A 26,242-nucleotide genomic window follows, 5' to 3' on the forward strand; every position below is an offset into this window, starting at 1 on the left:
AAACACACACTCGCATCACATCACTACTTAGGAGCCACATGAAAGAGGGGTCGTGCATTTCTCCTGGTGCAAGTTCACTCTAATGGCTGCCGAGCGCTGCCACGTGGCCTTGATGGGGTGGCTCAGACATGATGTGTTTGAGCAAGAAGTGATAAGCAAGTCATATGGGTTACAAAACACCCCCACCACACACATAATCATAACGACTCAATAACACTGCACACAGGGAGCCCATGCCCTCTTTAAGCAGAGAGAGAGAGAGAGAGAAAAGAAAGAGAGAGAGAGAGAGAGAGAGAGAGAGAGAGAGAGAGAGAGAGAGAGAGAGAGAGAGAGAGAGAGAGAGAAAAGAAAGAGAGAGAGAGAAAGATAGAGAGAGAGGGTAAGTCTGGAGAAGAGTGATGAGAAAAGAGAAAAAAGTACAACAGGAGGGAGAGAGAGAGAGAGAGTAAGAGAGCAAAGTAAGAGGTGACAGTGAAGACACTGGGGGGGGTAGAGTCTGAGAAAGAAGAAAGCGAGAGAGAGAGAGAGAGAGAGAGAGAGAGAGAGAGAGAGAGAGAGTGCGAGTAAGTCTGGAGAAGAGTAATGAGAAAAGAGAAAAAAGAACAACAGGAGGGAGAGAAAGAGAGAGAGAGAGAGAGCGCAAAGTAAGGGGTGACAGTGAAGGCACTGGGGGGGGGTGGAGTCTGAGAAAGAGAAGAGAGAAAGAGAAAGAGGAAAAGACTATGTGATGTGTTATGAAACTGAGGTGAACAGAGTGAGGGAGGGAGGGAGAGAGAGAACGAGCGAGAGAGAAAGAGAAAGATAGAGAGAAAGGAAGAGACAATGTGATGTGTTATGAGACTGAGGTGAACAGAGAGAGGGGAGAGAGAGAGAGAAAGAGAGAACAAGTGAGCGAGTGAAAAAGACAAGCCAGCGAGCGAGCAGTTGGCTCCAAATGAGCGGAGCGGCTTTTTAAACGATCTCCTAATTGGCAGAACATTGTGCGAGGCACAAGGCCCGCGATGGCCATTAACATTCATTTGGGACGCTTCCTCACCAGCAGTCCCTGTGGCGGTCTGACTCGCCCCTCTGTTTTCATAGATGCTGCCGACAAGACAGGGGCGGGCGACTAGGTGGGGAGGGGGGCTGGAACCCTCACAAAGGAAGCACACTCGCAAATGGGCCCTAATGCTTCTCTAATGCCGAGGCGCTTAATCAGATAGAGCACACAACACTGTGAGCAGTGCACCATGCTTCTCAAACAAACACTGAACGATGAAGTAGTGGTTTGCTTTTGTTGTCGGGGTGTGGAGATGTATGAGTGAAAACTCAACCGCAAAATGTGATGATGAGATCATTGTCATTGGCTGTTATTAAATCCCAGCTCACTTTGGGGTGTTAAATATCATTGATATCCAGGAGAAATAAGACACAATAGATTTTCTCCAGCCAGACAGTGAAGTTAGTCTACATTGCAATTACAGCTCTTGGCCACTGGATGGAGCCATTACTTGAGCAAAGAGCGTGCCACAGGACCTGTGTCTTATTTATTTATTTACAGAGACACTTCAGTTGTTCAAGCAAATCCAACAAACAAACTGACAGAAAAAAAAACAATCTGAATGTGAACCTATGTGCTCCAAAAGCGTTGGGTATTGGGGGGGGGGGGGGCAATTGATTTCTTCCTCCTCCAGTGCAATTTTAATTCCTCCCCGGAGAAAATGCTCAGACCGCGTTGGCGCTCCCAAAACATTCATCAGGTTGGAGAACAGCTCACCTTTTCTCCATGTTCATTACGGGAATGCCACATCGGAGCAGTGCAACGGGAAGAGGAATCAATAAGCTATTCCTCTCTCCCTCACGTACACACAAATATGGACATGTTTACATGAGCCCAGGACTTGGCCAATGAACATATAAACACACACACACACACACACACACACACTTGCGGTTCTATTATCAGACTTCCATGCCACTGTGGTAACTGAGAGAGGAGCATAGATGCACACAGATTATAATCTTCTCAGGCAAATGACTAGATCAAAATGAACTGCTGCAGTGATGGGGGATGATTTTTTTTCTGTGTTTATTTTTTTGAGAATGGCTGAGAGAGGGTGCTGTGCTTCTGGAAGAATGCTATGATAAAATGGAGGAATGAGAAGAAGACTCCACTCAGAACCAAATCGGTGGCCAGGAAAGGCCACTTAAAAACGGCAACTCATTTCGTTGAGCCACTGTAATGACTTGGGTAACAAAAGTTTACTGGTCTTTTGAACCTCCTCAAATCCAAACTAAACCTAACTGAAATCAAAACATGTTTAAGTTTGTGGATGGATGATTTGAATGATAACATTACTAACTACATAGGATAAAACAACTACATTACTCTTCTTGCCACTTTGGACCTCAAAAATTTAAACTTCACCTAAAAATGGTGCTTGGGAAACATTTCCACCAGCTAATAATAATAATAAAAAAAACTATTACAAAACAAACCACTATGTTACATGACATGGGACCATACAGAACAGGTATAACAGCTTTCTGCCTTAAGATTTTCCTTCCTCTCCACATTGAAGTCTCCATGGACACAGAGCTATGACCAGAGGGTTTGATGGAGAGGTTGAACTAAGTTAAAAAAGAGGAGGAGGAGGAGGTGGTGATGTGTCTGAGAGGGAAGAATAGAGGGATTCTTCTGAGAGTTCTGATCTTAAGCAGGTGAGACGCTCGCTTCCAATTCTTCCATCTCTGTGCCCTTGACCTCTGTGTGTGTGTGTGTGTGTGTGTGTGTGTGTGTGTGTGTGTGTGTGTGTGTGTGTGTGAATGCAGTGTTCAAAGTATGATTGATAGAGTATTGCTCATAGGAAGAGTGTGTGCGTGTGTGTATGCGTGTGTGTGTGTGTGTGTGTGTGTGTGTTAGGTGCATTTGTTGGCTTATCCATCCATTTGTTGGATTATCCATATCATCCCCACTTCAACCTGCCTACTGCAAGCACCAGTGCAGTCAAGACAGCCTGGAGAACTCTTCAACCCCCTTCTCCTCCAGCAGGCCTCCTCTACTCCCTCTGACCACCCCTGCTAGTCCCTAGCCGTGATGGAGGGATGGTGAGGGGGATGTGCATGGGTTTGTGTGGAATGCCTGTATGCCTGCAGTGGGTGGTGAAAGAGCAACAACAACAACCAACAACAACAACAACAACAACCACCACAATCACGGTTAACTATGGCACAGAACTCCAATCAATCACCACGCGCCAGTGACGCCAAAGACCAGCGCTAACACTTACCTCTTCTTGACCAGCAGAATTGCCACCAGGACCAGCAGGATGAAGACCAGCACCCCAGCACTGATGCCAGCGATCTTCACCACCCGGTCCGTCTGCTTGGCCGGGTCGGGGATCACCTCTGGCTCTTCCGTGGCTCCTGATGGCCAAACATAAAGAAAAAGGTGACTCTTAAACAGTTCATAATATTTAGCAGTTTTTTTTTTTCTTTCTCTTTATATTCAGAACAAGCGAATGAAAGTTGGAAATTACTCTTTGTTCCTGACGGTTCAACTTGAGAATTGAACCAGTGACATTTTAGCACTGGCTATGCTTTATTTGAACTGCAGTATCTACCGACAGTTGACCTACAGGAGCCACACTTAGAAGACCTTATAAAGGACACATTATAATATTGTGTCATTTCACCCTGGTGTGACCAGACACGTCCAGTTACGCAACACTTAAATGATAAAAACATAACACTCACTTTGGTTCAGCTTTACACAACGAGAGGCATTACCATGAAGGGAAAAAGAATGCAGTGCTCTTATGCATAGACCATTCAAGTGTCCTCAATGCCCACTATTCACAACGCCTTGTCTACCACAAACATGAACCACTGCGAATATTCCACTGAATTCACACACGCTCCTCCATGCATAAGGAAATGCATTACAACGACAACAAAAAAGTAAATAAATAAATAAACAAACAAACAAACAAACAAACAAACAAACAAACACACACATGGACATGGGGTGAAGAACAGGCTAAACCATCTCAGACATATTACACAAGAGTGCTATAACACTCTCAGGGACACTGATGATATGCAGCTTAAAAGGTGACTGTTCAGATTGCAAAGCCAGGGCCACCGATTACAAAGCAGGTTCCATTTTTTGAACACAATGCCCTTTGGGAAAGCCAAAGTATGCATATATTCTTCCTTAGGAAAAAGCCATTACATTAAAAAAATGGCTCAGCATACACGTATCGTATAGAATATCTAATATCTATACTGCCATAAAGATGCTCATAATAATAATGATTTCATATTTTCTATATATGTGCCTGACCAACCAGTCACATTGTGGATCACATTGTTCCTGGATAAGATCCCAAATGCTCTTATCTCATAAAAAAAGGCAATCATTACTGGGGCCCCATATACAGTCCATGGACCGATATGCTGAAATGGAGGATTTGCTGTATGTGTTGCCTGCTCTCTGCGACCAATAAAAAAAAAGGCCTGCATCGACAATCACATGGACGTTTATAATACTGGAGTGACCACAGCAGAGGCCCCTGTGGGCCAACAGACACTGGGCTGACCACCCCCCACTGTGCCCCAGTCCCTTCTCCTCATGCCATCTTCCGCAATAACCACCCCCCCGCCCAACCTATTACTCCTCTCTATAACATAACCTACTTTTCCCCTCACAGTGCAGGAGAGGGGAAGGAAAAAACAACAACAACAACAGCAGCAGCAGCAGCAGCAACTACACGCCAACTGTGACTTGAGAGTGGCCAGCCAACTCCTTTCTTCATCCAACGCCCCCTCCCCATCACACACACACACACACACACCCTGGGGGCACAAGGGCGAGAGCAGACTGCATTTACACTGACCTCTTAATGTACTCCTCCTCCTCCTCCTACTCCTACTCTCTCCTCACTGAAAGGCTCTCCAGGTTATTGTACGTAATAGGGTCTGTCTTCCATGTTCTCCTGCAACCCCACATCTTCTCCTGGAGCTAATTTACTTCATTCTCCTGACTAGTTCAGCTGTGACTAGAATGGTGAGGGTGAAGACAAAGGGTCGAACAACGCTTCCCTCGCGAGTCAAGCCAGAACGTGCTCAAAATTCATGCCGGACAAAAGAGAAACCAGGTCAGGGCCTCGGTGTCGATTATTATTTATCTTGGAGAGGCAGACGGACGCCAGCCATGTGTAACCGATTTCCAACATGTGTGCGCGCTGAATGCTGAGAATGCAGTCATCAATCAATACAACTAAATGCATTACGAAAAAGTACACTAACACAATATGTGATAACAATTTGTGAGCAAATTCCAAGATGATATAAGCTCTTGAATAAGCTCTTTTCTCTCCTAGTACAGTGTGACCTGTCTGGAAATCCATAAAACAAGGCCTAAAGTAAAATGCACTACAACTAATGTCAGATGTAGACAAACTTCCTATGGGAGGAATGCATATATTATATCTATTGAGCATTTAATAAAAAAGAATAACCCCGCACCTTGACTTTGATGTAGCCAGGTCCAGCCACCCTTTAAGGCACTCAATCATAAAGTGATTTGCTTCCCACATGCAGGCCAGGTAGAATGTTGGTAGATTTTTATTTATTTTTTCCAGTGAGGGCATCCACTGAGGCTAGGTGAAGGCAAGCTGAACGTTTTTTTATGGGAAAATTTGAAGACAGTGTGTGGGAGGGAGAGACACAGAGAAGGAAACGAGAGAGATAATGAGATAGAAAGAGAGAGAGACAGGGAAGGAAGAGTGAAAGAAAAGGGGGGAATGAGGGAGTAAAAGAGAGCAAGGATGAGAGTGCAAGACAGCTAGACAGAGAGAGTACAAAAGAAGAAACCAAAAAGGGAGAAAACTAAAAAGAAATGGGGATTCATGAAGGATAGACAGAAAGAGAGAGAGACAGAGAGAGAGAGAGAGAGAGAGAGAGAGAGAGAGAGAGAGAGAGAGAGAGAGAGAGAGAGAGAGAGAGAGAGAGAGACAGAGAGAGACAGAGAAAGGGAGAGAGAATAGATAACGGATGAAAAAAAACCAGAGTCAGTAACCAATCTATCCATCTTCTTCTCCGCTCTCTCTCTCCGTTATCTCTCAAAGCAAAGGCAAGCATAATTTATTGCTGAGCCGAAGCAGCAGACAATGATTTACTCGTGCGTTTGATACAAGAGCAACAGCTGAGCTAAAGCAGCAGCTTCAGCGAGCAGGACAATGGGCTCGTCAGAACGGCAGAGCGCCGCGGACTGAAGGCTTCTACATACTCGACGCACCCGACCGGTAGCGCGACAACGTGACGTCAAAATGACGTAGATCTTGCTGGCGCGCCAGGATTGAAGCCAGGTAGCGCGAGGTAACGCACCACTCATTTTTTTTCAGACGAGCATGACAAGGCGGAAACAGGAAGATGGACTAGTTCGTGGGCAAGCGAGAGTTGCAGTGTTTTGTTACAGTCGTGAATTTGTAATAGTTTGCTGGATAAGTCAAACAAAATTACCAGTGAGAGTTGCAACACATGGAATTAAGAGGAAAGAATATAAACGATTTATTTTCAAACAAAGGATATCTATTAAGGCCTGAACAAAATCTCTTTCTACTTCAGGAAATTACACAAACTCCGCCAGCTTCTAGCTAGCTAGCCAGCTAATTAAACTGTTTGAACTGAAACCCCCCTACAGCCTCCAAGCCTTAGGGTCTCTCGCACAATGGGTTCTGACACCCCAGTTAAAAAGGTTATTAAATCAATTTGGGAAAGGCCCAGCCTTGTTTCGAACATTTCTTTTTCCAGAGGTATTACTCAAGACATAATCCACCATTCGCTTGTGCGAATACTTATGTTTCTGTCAGTTCTCATGGGATACATTCATAAAAAGGAGACTGGAAGGAATTCAAATGAAATTGGATTACATCCATTTGAGAAAAAAAAAAAAAAAATCCCTGCTTAAAATGAAAATCTGTTTGGCTCGGCCCTAAGTGAATGTGACACAGATCATATCAAATTCTCCTTGGACTGCGCCTATGTCATCTTTATTTTTTTATTTATTTTTTATTTTTTTAGGGACGTCTGCTTCCCATCGAGCTGCACTCCAAATGGAAACAAATTGATGACAAAAAAACAGCAGAAACAAATTTGTCTCTCTTGTCTGATTAGCACGGGTGCTGGCAGCTGGATGGCATAAGGAAGATGGAGAAAACAACAAGAGGGCCTCTCGACGGACCCCAATCAAATCACTCAAACAGGAGGCCCTGTAGGTCGAAGGTGCGGTCGAGATTCACTTACCTTTTTTATGAGACACATAATTTATGTACACCACATCCATGTTGTATGAGTTTGAAGCCCTAATAAGACATGAGTCTCGGTTTGGGCCAGACATGTGTCACATCTGGGGCAAGAGTTGGTTTGCTATTCTGACCATAAAATTGATTTCCTGTATAATAGATCAGTGTGCAGCCAAGTTACACAGCCTTACACAAGCTCTGTACAGGGAGACAAGCTGAGCCCTGAAAAGCTGGAGCCCGATTTGAGAGAAAGCAAACATCCTCAGATCCAGAAAAAGTTTTTTGTTTTTTGCTTTGACTCTTTAGAGTGGCTTTTAACATTATGCAATGTGAAAAAGCCATACAGACTGCAATAAACTCAACATATACTGTATAAATGTTTACAGATATACACATACAACATCCGAGCACATATATAATTGCGTTTGGATTATGGATAGTTTAACAGTGTTAATGTTTGCTGTGACCATATGCTGTTTGTGCAGTGTTTTGCTGAGACCAGGGCCTTTTGAAAAGCCACCAACAGCCTCTAAGTGAAAATATTTGAGGCCAAAACAGCAAAACTTGTCTGAAAAAAAAAAGGTTCTTCAATGTTAAGCTGTCTAGGGATTACAGAAGGGTTGTATAGCCATTTCCCTGTCTGATAATCCTGCCACAGGCCCCTGCCACTTTCTAAGCTTTTTGTGGCACAACTGCACACTTTAAGTGCATTTGGACAGATAATAGAGAATTAAAATGATTCTGCCATTATTTCGCCCCATCCCAAAAACAGTATTATAGACTGACACCATCAATGGGATAAGAATGGGGTTAAATGAGCAATTAAGCACAACAAAAACAGCACATGCAGACTGGAACAAATGCAGGTTGTAATAACAGTCGGGCCATTAAGACTAAGGCTGAGCAGAAAACTAAGAGATCATCGTCTACAGATTAATCCGTCCATAAGGCTATTATTGTTATGTGTGTGGGCTCACACAACGATCACCATTAAAAATAAAAAGAGTAGACTCTACATACATATTATCATGATATCATCCTGATATCATACCTCACTGAGTGCAGATTAAATTGGTCACTGAGGCAAAGCGTGTTTTGATTGCTAAGTGAGACTTACTCCAATAAGGATTATAAGGAAATAACATGAGTTCTTCATCACTGCCAGTACTAGTTTTTATAGGCTGGCCTGCTTTATCTAATGAATACATACAGCACTTCAAATATGTGAAATATTGTCTATAAAATACATAAAACACACTAGGTACATGGAAAGATGAATAAAGTGCTAAAATGATTCAACATGGCGGAATAATGTATGGTGTCACATTTTCACTTCAAAGAACTTACTGCTGGATTGCGTAAGATTATTACGACGCAGTGAAACTCATCTAACCAATCCCTGCCTTGCATCCTCTCTCTCTCTCTCTCTCTCTCTCTTTGTGTCATGGGTAACTCAGCACTGTGGGACTTGGCTGACCACTCCTCCTTAATCAGTTAAAAACCTAGCAGCGTGGCTTTAGCCATCCAGAGCGTAAAGCTCTCTTTCTGAAATCCCCACAACTGGCTTGCCTCTCCACGTCCTGCCCCTCATTTCCATAGACCCAAGCTGTTCAGCAGAACAAGGTGCTTTACAAGCGCAAATATCACAAATAAGCTTTCGCTAATTCCGCCGAAGCCCCGAATCCGCCTCTCCGGCAGCGCTCTTTTGGCTGAGTGACAGGAAATTAAGAGGCATGGGCATTAAAGAGGGCTCCATCAGGGGACAGAGTAGGAGTGAACGAGACATAAACAGGGAGAGAGAGAGAGAGAGAGAGAGAGCACAAGAAAGAGAGCACGACAGAAATAGAGGCAATATTAAAACTTGTGTATGACAAAGTCACTGTGGGGGTACGTGCATATCTGTGGCAGGTGTCATTACATCAGGTGCACAAGCCTGGGAAAATATGCTCAGTTTTTATCTTCTTCTTTCTTCAGTTTAACCACCTGACTAAGAAAACTGACAAACAAACAATACAGATATTCATAAATAAAGACAGCACTTTCTCACCTTTTGTTGCCAATCGCAGACACTGAGTTTTGGTTTCCTGCAGACAGAACAGACGCAAACAGATTAGCACACCGGCAAAAACAAAACAAATGTAATTCATTAACACTGTTATAACACATAGCGTGTAAAAGGTTTGCATGTCTACAGCCTCTAACTCTATTCTCAAAAACGAAAAAAAAAAAAAAAAAAAAAAAGATCCCCACAGAGAGCTTCAGCTGGGGCCAGAGCAAAGCCTGACCGAAGCTTTAAGCAGTGTCTACCTTCTCCACGCTGCTGACCGCCTGGAAGTAGATGTTGTAGTTCTTCCTGGGCGCCAGCGGAGGGTTCCAGAAGCCGCGGTAGGTCTTGTTGTCCCCAACCGTGAAACCCATGGGTTCCACCAGCTTGGTGGGTGGCAGCTCGGCGGCAAAGTAGTACGGTAGTCCGCCGCTGGAGGCGCTTTGGTAGGAGACAGGCACCTGGTAGCAGTCGGTGGAGCTGGCCTCACGCCGCGAACGGTGAGGATTGAGCTCCTCCACCACGATCTGATAAGCACTGTGGAGTGTGGGGGGGGGGTTAAAATTAAAAGAGGATAAATGCTGTCACCCAAGACTACGTCACCCAACATTCAAACCTGTGGGTGAATGTGAATACACACACACACGCACACGCGCACACACACACAACCGACCCATAAACACAGGAGCGGCATGATCAACACCTTATCACCCAAGGGCCTTAATCTAGATTTTGACTTCTTTTTGTCTTCTTTGTATTTACTTTGCATTTGTATACATTTGTTGTCTTTGTTTTTGATTGTAATGCCTAGTCTATTGGTGTTCAGAGGCGGGACTGTAGGTGTACTTTGTATGCCAATGTTGGTGTTGCCCTGCCCTCAAATGGGCGTACTCATGCTAATTGCTTAATAGCCTAATATACCTGATTCACATCACTTGTCCTAATTATCTGTACAGGCCATTTTGTGCTTTTATACTGGCAGTGCTTTTCTATTCATTAAGATGCCTGAAGAAGATCGTATGCCCTTTTTGATTTGGCACCTGCTGAAACACTTTTGGACGTGCGCACTTCATAGTATGCCATGTTTTCTCAGACTCTCCTCTCTCTCAGCACACACACACACACAGGAAAAAAGCCAATTTCTTCACTCTGATGTCTAATCTACAGCCTTGCTCCAAAATGACATGGCCCTTAATAAGCAGTCATTATTTCTGACTGAGCGGTGAGAGGCTCTTAAACGAGTGCCGATGAACATCCAATTGGAGCCAAACCAGACACTTACTTCATTTCTATTTAAGAATCACAAACATGGCAGGGACTTTTACACCCCTTTCAGTATGTCCCTTTTTGACTTCCTTCTTCCACTATGTGCCTCGTCTCCAAATTCACCTCCTCTAGGGCTTTTGCGGGGTGAGAGCAGAAACTGCTAAGCTATCAAACGTTGCAACGAAACGTTGGCGCTAAGGCGACAACTACGTGGTTTGGGGGGGGGTCACAAAGGAGGCAAACACAGTGGAAGAAATCTCGTCACATGCCCAGGGAGCTGTGAGAAGTGAGGGCTCTGTGATTACGGATTCCTCCATGGCTCAGGGGCTTCCTCCGGAACACTGCACACCGTCCCTCACTTGACACCCTCTCTTCCCTACGACTGGCTCTCTCAGCCTCGTATCTCCCTATCCTTTAACGTTAACAATGGGCCACTCCAGATGTAGCCCTGGCCTTTACCTCTCTGACCTTCTCGTGACCTCTAGTTTGACTTGAATGGCCGCGGAGCTGAAACATGACCGGCTGTCCATAATGACCCCACAGCTGGGCTCAGGAACTTGCCCTTGTCCTTTGAGATAGAGCAAGCGTCTGGACTGGACTTTTTTTTTCTTTTCTTGTCGCTCTTCCTCCATAGCTTTCCCTCCCTCCCTCCCTCCCTCTCTCCATCGATCTCTCTTTCTCTTCCTCTCTCCATCCCTCTCCCCCCTCTCCATCGTGTAGCGCTAGTCAATGACAAACTGTTACAAATTACCTGAGCAGATGGCCAGAGGCGCATTATATCTCACTCGCTCTAACGGCATCTTAACTAACTCGCCCCAAATTGCGGGGACCCCAACCTGTCCTGTGATTATCCATCAGACGCCATCAGTAGTCGTGCCAGGAAAACAGCGCTCTGTGCCAGAAGCCATCAAAGTTAGACTGCCTGCTTCCATTTTGAAGCCTATATCCAGATACAGTACATAGCGCAGTACAATCTGTCCAATATGCCATCATTGTCTCAGTATTATATTGAAAATTGTACCCGTCTTAACATTGTTGATGCATGCAAATCTTTTAATCTGCAGACACACACACACACACACACACACACACACACTTGCTAATCCTGGCTAGAGCAAATTCTCACTCACGCTGACATCTATAGTGCTGGCCTTATGAAAAGATATCTGATTAAATGATTAGACGATGCAATGTAAACAAACAATCCAAACCCACACAAACAAATAAGCCCTTGAGTTGACACAAACAACAATAACAACATAACACTAAAAACAACATAAGGGAAAGTCTTTGCTGGACTCAATGTAGGGGTGGGGGATAACAAAGCAAAAGGAAAAAAGTTATTGGGTGGTTTGTATGCAGCACTGTTTGTCCCTCAACCCCTGCCGCCAAACATCGCAGCCTTTCCAATTTTCGACTTGTGCGGAGCGCAAGCTGGGTCGCATAATGGCTGATTTACTGAGCCGGAGAGCCGAGTTATCTTCAAATCCACCTTTATGACGAGCAGCTCCACACACACTCTATATCCCAGCCCTGCACTCAACGGGCAGGCGGAAATGAACAGGGCGCAGGGTGACAATGGACCAATCAAACGGAGATCGCAGCTGCTGATGGTCCACGGGTCCCCTGCAGAGTCCTCCTCTGATTCGCTAGGCGTCTATTTGCGAGGGGGCTCTGGGACGGAGCCGGTGAGGGAGCAGGTGGCCAGACAGACAGTGTTGCTGGAGGAAGGCACCGGAAAGAGCTGAGGTGACATGAGGTGACAAGACCTCGACTAGTGTCCTAATCTCTCGCGGACCTCAAACATCATGCCGTGGGAACACACAGTGGGGGGCTCAAACATGTTTTGCTTGTGGGGGGGCAACAACAACCCTCGCTGTGTGACGGGTTAATTCTTTGCAGGGGATGGTGAAGCAGGATCATGTCCACGAAAACCATCCCTGCTAATGGTTTCTATCTAGATGAAGTGGCATAGAGTCGAGGTAGAGAGAATAGCCTTGGGGGGGGGGGTTGCTGTTTTAATGGGAATGAAAGATTGACCAGACTGAAGTGAGTGTGGGATCACAAACCTGATAGGAGCACCCTTGGCCTGCGCAGGCTTGAGGAGGACGGTGATGGTGGTGGCCGTCTCATTCAGGAAGGCCTCGGAACTGTCGTACTCCTGCAGAGTAGGAGCTGCAGAAGGGCAGAAGGTGCGAGAGAGAGAGAGAGAGAGAGCAGAGAGAGAGAGAGAGAGAGAGAGAGAGAGAGAGAGAGAGAGAGAGAGAGAGAGAGAGAGAGAGAGAGAGAGAGACTCATGACTTTCAATGCATTTACGAGACACTTTTGTCTTAACTGACAAGTTCCTCCAGTTTCAAGCTCCATGTTATTTATCTGCATGGGTGATGCACTGCCACAGCGCTTGTGCCACAGTCTCTACTGCAGCATTTGTGTGGAGAGAACACGAGGAGTTGAACATTCATCAGACCTGACTAGGCAGAGGAGTTGCCATTAAAGAACAATTCATGTCAACACAGCCTTGTTCACAACATCCTTGAAAGAAAGTTCCATTTGGGGTTTGACCTCCTTATACATCTGGGGTTGCTGAATGCTTCTTCGTATTCAAAACAAGGTTTCTGAAGTACTTTTGCACAATTTTCTCCCGGTTAAGGGTGACCCAGCTCGTCTTTTTTGGTGGAAAAGGGGGCTATGAACTATGATTTTCCCTGATTACGCTTCAATTACAATACTTATATCTCTTCAAGACCGAAAGCATGCGCTCACAAATAGAAAGCACTCAGGTCCCCCACTCTTCCACGGCAGAAGCCACTGTCGTCCATTAGCCGCGGAGGAATATGTCAAGAAGCTTTTATCTCCATTCACCTGCCTAATTTGATTCCCTTGAATGCCGGCCTGTGCTCTGCTTGGCATTATCACTTGATGAGGTCCTCGGCTGACGGTTTTCAATAGATCCCAAATACATCCGCTGCAGTGGCGGGGACTCGATGAGTGCTGCCAAGATTGAGAGAGTGTGTGTGTGTGTGTGTGTTTGTTTGTTTGTGTGTGTGTCATTTGGACATGACTGCAACACAAACAGTTACCCACTGCCGCTGATGCCCGCTCTAAAAAGCAGCTGGAGAGAGGCACTGAGCAATGGTCTGCAGATGTGCACGGAACGGCGAGATCTGCATAAAGGGGCCATTAACGGCACCACACAATAGCAAGCGCGGGACACTCGCACTCGGCATTAGCATCTGTTAGATGCGAACAATTTTTACCATCCATTCATAAAGCTCTCCCCCACCCACCACACCCCCACTCTGGTCCATCCAGTGGACTTAATTGCATGAGATGACAACACTTCATCATGTTTGGGTGAGAGTGTGAGTCGAGCCCATAGCAGAGGCTATTAATGCATTATTTTTCATTTTAGCACTTCCCAGGTTTTTTGTCTTTTTTTTTTTTTTTGTCAAATGCTTTCATTAGGTTTGCTGCTTACTTCTGTTTCTTAGTCACCACAGCTGTATGTGAATGCATCTGCTGTATGGCTCTGTTGCACCTATCCGACTTCAAGCTTGAGAGGTTGCTGACAGTCTTGTCAGATATTCTGTGTGCGCGTGTGTGTGTGTGTGTGTGTGTGTGTTGTTTATCATCCGAAGAAGAAATACTCTTTTCTGATTGGCTGGTGGGGTGGCTATTAATTCTGAATAACGGGACACCTATGAAGTAGATCTGGTAAAAAAAAACGTTTAATCATCGTTCCATATCGATGCTTATGAATGGTAACTATAACAACCATAAGAGGACAACGGTTGAGCCTGGAAGCAGGCTTCGCAACAATGGAATCAACTGTCAACAAGCTGTCCATGCCATCACTGTTAGGGCCAAAGAAAGTTGTACAACAAACTGAACAAGTCGGCTTCTTTTTAAACTGAAACGCTTGTTTTGTTTGCATGCTATAAAGGCATGACTATTGCCTATAGTGGCAACCGGGTGAAAAGCAGGATAACGGCCTTCAAGGTGTCCTGTTACGCTGTGCGTCAGGGAGTTCTTTGCCTCTCGCCCTCGTCCATGAATTCCGTTATCACAGGACACCCCAGCGACAGTTATCCCTTACATGTCTCTGTGGCTATTTTCTTATTATCTCTCTATGGCTAAAGGTACCAACATTTGTGTATTTGCTTGTACAGTATGTATCAGTGGATATAAGTCTGTGTGTATGTGTGTGAGGGCCTGAAAGCAGACTACTACTACTACTACTACTACTACTACTACTACTATTTCCTACAGTATTGCATGCAAGTGTGAAATGTGTTGTTAGGACCTGAAGACACGTCTGAACCCCTACCTGAGATGTTGGTGGTGACATTAAGGGTGGTTGGTGGTCCGAAGCCCTTGACGGTGCTGGCACGGGTGATGAACTGGTAGGTGGTCCCAGGGTGGAGCTGCGAGAAGACGTGGTGGGTGGTGTTCCAGGGCAGCGACACGATGAGCGGCGGCCGCATCAGCACCGACGTGTCGAACGAGCGCATGGCGCTGCAGCTGATCTGTTCAGGCGGGAGACCACAAGCAAAACTGGGTGAGTTCAAACGCACCGTTTGTTCCCAATTAGCACAGACTCAGCCACTGGAAATCACCATCGCCAATACGAACATGAATATTCCGAGCAAGCCTCAACAATAACACGACTCCACGGCTCCGACTGAAAGGATTAATTGCGTTAATGTGGTGTAAAGCGACGTCTGTCTAGGGGTATTACTGGATGAAATAACACACTAATTTGGATGTAAATCCAAATTAATGCTTTGTTTTATTAGTGGATTTTAGAGCAATTAATATCCATGAAATTGAATATATTGAAGTTTTGCGAAAAAGAGGCCTTCAGAGAGGCCTTTTTCCTTCACCAGAGAGGAGTGAGTTTCAGCTTACAGCACCCCCAAACCCCTTTTTTCCTGGACTTTGGGCAGAGTTCCCATACTCGCAGATGGACAGTATGGAAAGAACATTTTCTCTGCAGTGAAAGTTCAGAGTCTTTTACGACCGCTGCTCCCTCTCTTAATGCTCTTAAGTCAAATAAAGTCCTGCATTTCTCAATCAATACCGTGGCTCTGCATTTAACCTGGAGCATATATCATGACTCTGAATACAGTGCAGTGCTTAGGCCACTATCCGTGTGTAACTGCTTTTGGTCTTAACTGCCCCTGACTGGCTAGGCCCAGTTCATCATCTTCTGCTGATCTCTGGACATTGTGCTTGTGGATCTCAGAGAGTTGGAGAACCGTCAAAAACACACAAGACAGACACAGATACATAAACCACATGTGGGGAGCAGCAACGCAAGAGACAGACCGTCCCCCCACCACTCTCTGTCCAACAGGCCTCCCTAAACCACAAACCACAACCGCCCCAACTCCCGCCCGCCTGCCTCTCTCTCTCTCTCTCATTACCTCATACTGCGTGATGATTCCGTTGGGTTCCAGTGGCTCCTTCCAGTACAAGAAGATGCGATCTTCGAACGGTGTGGCTTTCATGGACTCACTGGGCACGGGGCCAGGCACTGCATTAGGTGAGGAGGGGGGAAGAGAGAGAGAGCGATGGAGGGAGAGAGAGTGAAAGAGAAAGAGAAAAAGAGAAGGAGTTGTCACGCAATTGCAAGGGTAGCATGATTAATATGGCGTCTCTGATGAAAACCACTCATGAGTCTCTCTTGGCTATTACACCTTGGTGATGGGTTTCATTTACAGCAAATCCATTACTATGCCCAAAACTGGGCAACAAACAAGAGAAGAAAGCATCATCATGATTGAAGGAGGCTATGATATTTGTTTTTGCATTTCTTTGGTGTTTGCGCTGATGGGTCTGTCTGCTTTGTCTTCCTGATTTGGGATTTGCTTTATCGCCAAGCGACGCCATTCAAGAAATAAATAAAACACACAAACAAACAACAACAGCCCTGGTTTAGCCTGTCTGCTAACTATTTATCTCTTGTGAAAAAAGATACTTTTATGTGACTGATGTGTTTTTTTATTTGTGTAAATATGCTAAGAGATCATCAGGCTTATTATTCAATCAAATACTGAAACTGACACTCACAATTACCCAGCTTGGCATAAACCAACTCTGTGTTGTCTTCTAAGCCAACAGAGCGCTACTGGCTCTTTGAAGCACTCACTTTGACATGAAAGGGTGGAAAAAGAAAAGATTTTCTGGAGAAAAGCAGGGAAAGGTTTGTGTATTTTTGGGGGGAAGGGGCATGGGGAGTTTGAAGAGACCTGCTCTAACTGCATCCAGAGATGTCTAATCCGCTCGCTCGCTGTCTTGCTCCCTCACAGTAGACGGGGCGTGAGTTGCATGGGGGGGAGGGGGGTCATGTGATGGCGCACATGTCACTCGAGTCAGTGAATGGGAGCCCAAGGGGGGTGGCTCCGAAAAAATCGTCTGTCTCTCAGATCAGAGAGAGAGTGTGTGTGTGTGTGTGTGTGTGTGTGTGTGTGTGTGTGTGTGTGTGTGTGTGTGTGTGTGTGTGTGTGCGTGTATGTGTGTGGGCTAGTTGAGTCTAGGGCTCTCCTTCAGTGTCAGATTGAAAGTGTGTGTGTGTGAGTGTGTGTGTGTGTCGTATACAAACGCGCTTGTTTGTGTCATTGGGGTACAGTCTACCTCTCTGCTGTGCATGAAAGACTGAAACAGAGGAAGTCAGAAAAATCTTATGTGTATGAGTGTACATGTGTAAAAGTAATAGTAAAAGTAAGAGACATGTATGATGTGTATGTGAAAAAGAACAAGAAAGAAAAAGCCTGTGTGTGTGTGTTTGTCTGTGTGTGTGTGTGTTTGTCTGTGTGTGTGTGTGTGTGTGTGTGTGGATACTCGCATTTGTATGTGTGCGAGTAGTGTGCTGAGGCGCTCACTGAGGCCACTCTGTTTACAGAGGCTGTGCCGGCTTCACACCCTCCAGACAAGCCCCTATTCATCAAATATGTGCCACTGAGACATCTCTCTCTTCCCCATGCGCATGCATGCACGCACGCACACACGCAATAACATGACTTAATTTATGTAAAAGGTAACAATTAGCTACGGGACAAAGCTCTATTTTTTCTCCAGCTGATGTTTGTTGCTGGGCTTTGATGTTGATGGTGTGGTTTCTTATTCCAGGAAACAGCCTTAACTGGCCCTGACATGACTAAATGAAAAAGCAATCACAGAAATAGCTCTGGATTGAGAAGTGTGTGTGTGTGTGTGTTAGGTGGAGTGGATTGATTTTTTTCCTTATGAATTCTAGCCAGAGCCTAGCGCCTGGCTCAGCCATTTCTCAGTGTTTATCTCTCAGGTAGGGCCGGGCTGCACACACGGAAGCCTAAACAGGCCTCGGCCTACTTCAAGGGATCAGCCAAATAAGGCATGAAGGCAGCACCCCCCACCCCCAATCATCTACATGAGGGAGGTAGAGTGGGAGTGTGTGAGAGAGAGAGAGAGAGAGAGAGAGAGAGAGAGAGAGAGAGAGAGAGAGAGAGAGAGAGAGGGAGTGAGAGAGGGAGTAAGAGAGAGAGAGAGAAGGGGGAGAGGGAGTAAGAGAGATAGCGGGAGAATGAGTGAGTGAATGAGTAAATGAGTCAGAGAGAGAGTGAGTGATTGAGTGAGTAAGAGAGAGAGAGGGAGGGAGGAAGGCAGGGAGGGAGAGAGAGAGAGTGAGTGAGTGAGTGAGTGAGTGAGTGAGTGAGAGAGAGAGAGAGAGAGGAAGAGTGAGTGAATGAGTGAGAAAGAGAGGAAGAGTGAGTGAGGGAGTGTGCGGTCCTCAGGCTGTTTGTGCCGTGTTAGGAATTCCGGTCTGCTCGCCCCTGTTATCAGAGCCGCTGGGCGCCCTGCTCTCCCGCCAGTGACCATTAAAGGCAGAGCCAGCAAGGTGGCGACGTGACCTGCTTCAGAAGACTTGATTTACTGTACCCCACCTGGGAGCTTGGTTGTGTGTGGGTGTGTGAGTGTGTGTCTGTCTAGATACTGTTATATCTGTGTGTGTGTGTTTGTCTTTATGTTTCTGTGTGTTAAAGGTTTTCATTTGGCCGTGCGTGAGCAGCACTGTAATTCAAAGGAAATACAAGTGGACTGTAATTCAATCACCCAGGTGGCAAGGTGGGCCGAAAAAGGTATTTGATTGAAAACATGTGGATCCATCTAGGAAAGAAAATGTACAAGCAAACCTGTGTGTGTGTTTTTTTTTTTTTGGGGGGCTGAAGATTGTTTTCAAATGAACAACTTGGATTTCCTCTGAGCAAACAATCTATAGCAAATACAATATGTCTTTGTACTATGAACATTGAATTTTGTGAACTTATGTTGCACTGAAGCCATATACAGTATGCTACTGTGTTGTCTAATATGTTTCACAGTTGTGGTGGTGGTGTGGTCTGAACCTTCAAACAGAAGTGTAGAATATCTACTGTCTGAATACATGTGTTTGTGAATATGGAAATGCTTGTCTAAGTAGTGTGTGTGTGTGTGTGTGTGTGTGTGTGTGTCTATAGTCCATACCATCCTCTTCGGTCTGTATAATGGTCTCGTCGCTCTCCTTGCGCCCCTCTGGGTTGGTGAGGATCATCTTGAGGCTGACGTTGGTGTTGGGCGGCAGATTGGCCACCACGTGCCGCGGCGCTTTGGGGTCCATGTCCAGGCATTCGGCCTTGGTCTGGTTGTGGGTGTTGTAGTAGTGGTAGCAGATTGTCACGTTGAAGGTGTGGCATCGGGTGATGTTGTAGCCCAGCGACTCCCAGTCCACTGCAATGAACCGAGCCTGGATCTCGGCGATCTTCAAGCTCTTCGGCGTCCGCATTGGCTCTGTGTGTGCAGAACACAGATGCATTGTGGGTTATTACTGTGCCTTATGCCCAAATGACAAAGGTGGTAGACAGCGCCACCTAGAGATAGCTAGCGGCAGCTTTGTGATTTCCTACATTTTGAAAATATTTTTGGGGTCTTTTTTATGCCTTTAATTTGACAGGGCAGTGGAGAAAGTGACAGGAAGTGAGTGGAAGAGAGAGATGGGGCGGGATCGGGAAATGACCCGGGCCAGACGTGGACCCAAATACAGTACAGGCGCTGTAACCAGCTGCACCACAGCGCCCCCTTTGATTCCCTATATTAAAACACATAAAACATGTCACTTTGGGGAGTGCATTTTTCTCCAGCAAAAAGGGTGAAAGGAACAAAACGGCAAACAACTCATTAAACAGATATTGGCTATTCATAGGTGTGAGTAACAGGCCTGGGCAAATGCATATTAACATTTATTAACCCATCTGTTTCGTCTAGCCGCCCTGACTGTTATAGACAGGGAGCGGTCACCTAGCATTCCTACAACAGCAGCCCCACGGAAAACAGTCAGGGCGCTTTTATTTCCCCCCCACCGCCGACCCACACTCCCAATTCCACAGGGGCTCAACGAAATCTGCAGTCAAATAATGAGCCCATTAACAAGATTCAATGTCAGTGGCAGTTGAGGGGGTTGGGGTGGGGGTGAGTTTGAGGGAAAGAGAGTGTGTGTGTGTGTGTGTGTGTGTGTGTGTGTGTGTGTGTGTGTGTGTGTGTGTGTGTCGTAAATGCAGAAGAGAGGAGGAGGAGATCTGCACACAGATGCCAGTGGCTGACCAGGGGGACACTGGCAAGAGCCTCTAAATTAGCCAATACATCACCCAGGGAAAAAAGTCAATATAATCCGACCTGCAATCCATCAACAGCTCATGGCATGGCGGCTACTAATTACTCTAATACTGCAATTTACCTGGCCAATTGGAGCAATAATGCAAATAGTGGCTTTTGTCTCCCCGCACAGAATGGAGGAAGAGGATATAGCCTAGTGCTGCTGGGCTAGAGGGAATTGGATCAATTGATAAGTGTCGTGGATCCTCTGTATGAACACTTTATGGCAAATTGTTCCAATTAGTATCTTGTCTATGTCATGTGAGTTGCTAATGTCGCTAATGCCTTTTACAGATATTGTATATTAGAGATGGGCCATTAAGTCAATGTGCTGATGCAAGTGGTTTTGAGAAAGTCTTTAAGAAAAAAAAAAAGTTTTTGATTCTGGGGAAAAAAGGGGCAACGCAGATAACTCTTAATGATGTGAACGCTGGCTCCAATACTGCCTCTGAGAAACGGCATAAGTGGGATGAACTTCCAAGAAACAGCAGGCGTCATTGATTTGCCTTGATAGGGGACCTGTACAGAGTGATGGGATTCTCCAGCCGGATGAGCAGCCTTTCACTGACATCAAGCTGAATACCTGCCGTGAGTATTGGGCCCCTTCTTATAACACCTTAACATTTAAATGCCATCCATCTTGACACTGGAGGTTAATGGGGCTTAGATATTTAACCGATATATAGATATATAACCGAATGCTTCTTTTTTTCTGGCAGCAAAAAAATGGAGCAAGACTCGAGAGTGTCAGGGCTCACACATAAACTACAATATTTGCCCTTTAATGCATGGGGGAAATGTCTTGTTGGTTGTATTCCGAAGGGGCATATCATTAAGCCAAAGTGAAATTGGAATGTCACCAAAGCATGTGCTAGAAGCCTGTTACATTTTGTAGTGCGCTGATGGATAGCCGGCAGACAGCCGGGGGTTCCCGCCCAACATGCAGGGCTCTCCAGCACAGGCCATTGCTGAGGCCTTATTGCCATACCGGTGTGGACGCTTATACGCACCCAATACACTGCTCTCATTATAGGAGCAAATGGGCTAATGCCTTGGCAGGACTGCATCGGGCTCAAGGTGGATAGAAGTAAAGCTCATGAGACAAATAACTAGGGCTCAGACCAACAGCCATGAAGCGATGAAAGAAAGAAAAATGTAAAAAATACAGTATATCAAATCTTTTGTGCTGCAGATAACCAAGACCCAAGAAGTGTTGAACAGAAATCTTTCTTCTTAAAGATTATATTTGGTCATACAAAAGAAACAACAGTCAAAGAGTGAAACGTGAGCTCTTGGCACTAAATTGTGGATGGATTTTAATTCTTTTTTCTTCCCTGCCTCAAGCAGGAACCCCCGGTGAGTGCAATCACCTGCGGTTTGATGAGAGGAGTTCAGGAGTGCCTTTCCTTTGTAGTCTAATTAAAATGAAAACCCAAGCATGAAGACAGGGGGACTTGTTAACACAGGGCCTCACAGTGACTGCCAGCTTTGGGCTTATTAAAAAATAAAGCTCTCTCTCGTTCTCTCTCTCTCTGTCTGTCTCTCTTCCTCTCTGTCTCTCTCTTTCTCTGTCTCTCATTTTCTTGTTCTCTGTCTGTCTATCTCTCTCTCCCTCTCTGTCTCTCTCACATTCCTGTTCTCTCTCTCTCCCACTCTTGTTCTCTCTGTCTCTGTCGGTCTCTCTCTTTCTCACTGTCTCTCTCACGTTCCTGTTCTCTCTGTCTCCCTTTCTTGTTCTGTCTGTCTCTCTCTTGCGGTGCTGACTCAGGGAGTGGAGGTTGATAGTGGATTAAACTTGTGAATGTGCCTATTGTGGGTTTATCACATCTAGCCCTATTTATTAGCATGTCCCCGGCCTAATGAAACAAACAGACACGTTCCTCCCGGAAACGACGAGTTGTCGTTCCGCATTGGAGCCGCCTCAAAGTGAAGCGCGTAATCGCACAGTGAGTGCCAGAAATAACCTGGAGTAAATTAAATCTCACTTCTCTTCTATGGAAGGGTGTGTGTGTGTGTGTGTGTGTGTGTGTGTGTGTATATATATATGAGTGAGAGTGTGAGAGAGTATGGTGTTTGAGACAGATACACAGAGGTGGAGTGGGGGAAATGGGGGACATGGGGAGAAGGAGGGGGAACAAAGAGAGATGGACAATCACCGGGTGCTGGCCTCAGGCTTTTTTAATTTGAAGCCCTGTCCACAGGTGACCCTGTGCAAGATGAAGAAAAGAAAGAAAAAAAAGAAAGAAAAAAACTCAGTCGCGTTGGCCTTATTTAATAGCGAAGCCCACTTCTTCCTGGAAGTGGGCTCTGCAGGAGAATTGCCGTCTCTGAGGCGCTGCAGGTTATCAGCTACCGTGAAAAGGAGAATGCGCCCCCAACCTGTTGACTCTGCCCCTCCCCACGGCCACCACACACACACCTCCCCCCACAGAACAAGTGGCTAATAAATACCCCCCTCCCAGCCCTGGCTCCCCTGACTATTACTTCCCTAGTGAGCAACATAACGGTTATTTAGGAGAGCCTCTAGTGGGTGAGGATGCAATTCACTCTTGTCTAGAGATAATTGCACACAAATGGTTAGGAAAAAAGGGGGTGATGTGATTACAAGGGAAAAATACATGCGTAGCCCACAGGTGTTTTATTTTTTTTTTTTTACCTATAACAAGTCATTATGTGCTTGTCAGTCAGGGAAGGGACGATGACAGTGTGCTATTGCTTCTGATCCCAGGCAAAAAAAAAAAAAAAAAAAAAAAAACGTATTAAGTCTTGACAGGTCTCGGGGAGAGCACAGCGGAAATTAAAAGAATGACTGTGTGTGTGTCTGTGGAGGCCGGTGTGTGTGTGTGTGTGTGTGGGGGGTCTCTGTGTGTGTGAGTGTGTGTGTGTGTGTGTGTGTGTGTGTGTGTGTGTGTGTGTGTGTGTGTATTTTGCCAAGTGGTCAAGGCAATATTGGCTCACAGCTCAATTTGGTCACCCACACCAGGACAAAGAGAAAGAGCTGGTGGTAATGGCCGACACACAGACAAATAGGAGGAGAATCAAATCAAAATCTATTTTTTCTCTCCCCACAAGATCTTTGGACAAATACCGCAACACATCCCAGCGTCTGAAATCCAGTTAGTCCCTGAGCAGACATCAGGCGGATGAGACATAGCAAATGTATTCCCTTGACTTTCAAAATCAGAGATCAAAGACGGACGGCTGCTGAAGATAGGGAGCCGAGCTGTCACCTCAGAGAGACGAAGGTGTTGAATAAACCCAGGACCAGTGGCCATGTCAAGGCTGGAGAATGTTCAATTCAGGTTGTGATGGAAAGAAAGATTACCCTGCCCACCCGCCCCCCCCCCCCACACACACACACACACACACACCTCCCACCTTAACCACCACACACACACAAGCCCTGCTCGAACCTCCTCCTCACCGTCCTGAAAAACAGAATGACTTAAAGGGCCCCAAGTCAGAATAAGATGGATCTCTGACCATCTCCAAGTTAGAAGAAGATGGATCTCTGGCCCATCAATTTATGTGTCAAACGGACGATAGCATGTTGGGGCAGAAAATAAATTGCCCCTGACGTTCAATGGCCCATCAGCTTTCTGGCACAGCTCTACACACCACAACACACACAATCCCACAAACACACACAGACACAGACACAGACAATATTTGCTCAATAGACAATTATGTGTCTCATCACGCCCCTCCCACCCCGTGGTTCCATGCACCCGATGTTTATTCTATCGCCCTGGTGTATGATTAACAACGTGTGTACCCTTCAGGATTGATCAATACTTTCTAAGCCTCTGCATTAACTTTACAGATTAGGCATCCTCCACGATGATAAATTTCATTGATTCCCCCGGAGCTCAAATGTTAAAACTGGCACACACTAACCCAGACACCCCCCCCACACACACACACACACAGACACACACACACACACACACACACCTCAATCTGCGCTGAAATTAAAACTGAGCTATGCAGCTCTTGGGGGGCCCCGAGCTCAGGAAGCCCATATTATTTATAGCTGGGTCTATCCAACCTTATGCCTGTTACTGCCGATGAATATAGATACAGAAAAAACAGGGTGAGAAGTAAATATTTGTCACCTTGCTGAGGAAGCCAGAGGGGTGGAGGGGTCAGGGGGAGGGTTGCCCTTTGGGCCCAAACACAAATGGGCCGTCACACACACGGACACACCGAAAGACAAACAGACCTCCCCCTTCACCCTCCGCCACTCTCCAGTTCCCCCTATCTGCCCTTATCTACAGTTCACTGGAGGGTGATGAGGGGGAGAGGGGAGGCCGGTGTGTGTGTGTGTGTGTGTGTGTGTGTGTGTGTGTGTGTGTGTGTGTGTTGGTGGAGGGCATTCTAGTGCCTCTGCTTTTGGGATTCCATCCAGCGCCAACAATCCTCTGGCATCCCTGGATCCTTAATTGCTGTGACAAATCGGCGATTGATGTAGAAAACAAAACCTATTGTTTTTGCACAGCCGTCTCTTTGTGGCGCGCCAACAATACCCACTTTATCTCTCTGGTGTGCAGCCTCCATCAAAGGGAGAGGGAAAGAATGAGAGAGAGAGAGAGAAAACACCATTTACATACATAAAAAGGTAAATCGAGAGTGATTTGAAGCGCTCCAAACTTCCAGAGTGCAAATCAATAATAATCAAATGAACAATGACTTTTTAAATGGCGTAGATGCCTTATCGAATTTGATTTGTGTTTGATTTCGCTTTCAGTAATCACATTCAATTACATTAATCAAAGTGGGAACACATAAACAGTTCTTTTACTCGGCAAGAGGACACTGGGATAAAAACGACAAAAATACTAAAAGACAAATCTACAATCGAGGGGCTCTTTTGATAATCACTTGCGTCGAATGTCACAACTTCATTTGCTTGCGTATCTAATTTTAAGCCATGGGTGGCATTGATTAGGGTTAATTAATTAGACGCAGCTTGAAAATGCATTACTGCACTGACATTAATGCACTTAGCGGGAAATGTGTGGCCTGGACATCGTGCTGGAAAGAGATGGGAAAACCAGACTACATTTAGTGATTAGCAGAGAGGGTGGAGAGGTCTCCGATTTAATTGCAAAACCAGACGCTGAATGGATAAGGACTTTAATGATCTCAGAGACAAAAAAGTTGCTTTTTTTGAAGCGATGTCCTTACGAACTCTCCGAGAAGTATTTAATGGTACAACTTTCAGCCTCAGTTCAAATGAAACTTTGAGACAAAACTAAGAAGTAGAAAATGAGTACACCGTGGTACAAAAATAAATCTGCACAAAACTAATAAACAACAAAACTTGCCTTAACATTAACAAGAGCTGCCCTCCAAATTGGGTCACTCAGTTATGGAAAAGTGCGTGTGTGTGTGTGTGTGTGTGTGTGTGTGTGTGTGTGTGTGTACTGGACATATTCAGAAGCAATACTGACAGATGACCGCAATAACAGATCACTAGCAGGCTGTTGACTTAAAGCCATCTCCTGAGCACGATGTGTGCGAGTGCCGAAGCACAGTACTGTTTGTGCTCCATTACCCCATGCAAATGGTGTTGTTCTTTCATCAATAAACTGCGGAAGCTGGGCTTAGCGTTTGTTCTCTCAAAGGACCAACCCAAACAGGTGCGGCCGCTGCCATAGCATTAAACAAAGACAACCCTGTTTTTTCCATTGTGTGTGTCGTACGGTACGGATTAGATCTTTAATTGCAACAGGAGTCTGCTTCCTCCCTCGGCTACCAAACTTCTTAAAAGTCAGTGAGGAGAGCGGGTGTTCTGCTGAGTGCCACCACCACCACCACCACTCCCATCTCTTCGCCTCCAGCAGCTTTCCTATAAAAATCAGCTGTTAAACCCTCTGGAGCAGAACGGCCGCTTTATCTGTGGCCCTGGCAATAATGTGGCGAGAGGGGAAGAAAGGCTACACAAGCCAGCCGAAAATTGAACCTCCACATTCCG

General features: G+C 45.7%; 1 protein-coding gene across 16 annotated transcripts in view; it reads right to left on the reverse strand.

Annotated features, from left to right (window-relative positions):
• Positions 1-26,242, reverse strand: part of ptprk (protein tyrosine phosphatase receptor type K) — a 126,669-nt gene that overhangs the window by 20,653 nt on the left and 79,774 nt on the right. For all 16 annotated transcript variants that reach the window (XM_048249872.1, XM_048249883.1, XM_048249882.1 and 13 more), the window contains 7 exons: positions 19,102-19,404; positions 16,023-16,132; positions 14,924-15,122; positions 12,666-12,771; positions 9,594-9,867; positions 9,334-9,370; positions 3,270-3,405 (listed from right to left, as the gene is read on the reverse strand). In XM_048249872.1, the coding sequence (XP_048105829.1) occupies positions 3,270-3,405; positions 9,334-9,370; positions 9,594-9,867; positions 12,666-12,771; positions 14,924-15,122; positions 16,023-16,132; positions 19,102-19,404 (1,165 nt within the window). The remainder of the gene's footprint in view (positions 1-3,269; positions 3,406-9,333; positions 9,371-9,593; positions 9,868-12,665; positions 12,772-14,923; positions 15,123-16,022; positions 16,133-19,101; positions 19,405-26,242) is intronic.

Source organism: Alosa alosa, chromosome 8, assembly GCF_017589495.1.
Source record: "Alosa alosa isolate M-15738 ecotype Scorff River chromosome 8, AALO_Geno_1.1, whole genome shotgun sequence".
Classification (NCBI taxonomy): domain Eukaryota; kingdom Metazoa; phylum Chordata; class Actinopteri; order Clupeiformes; family Clupeidae; genus Alosa; species Alosa alosa.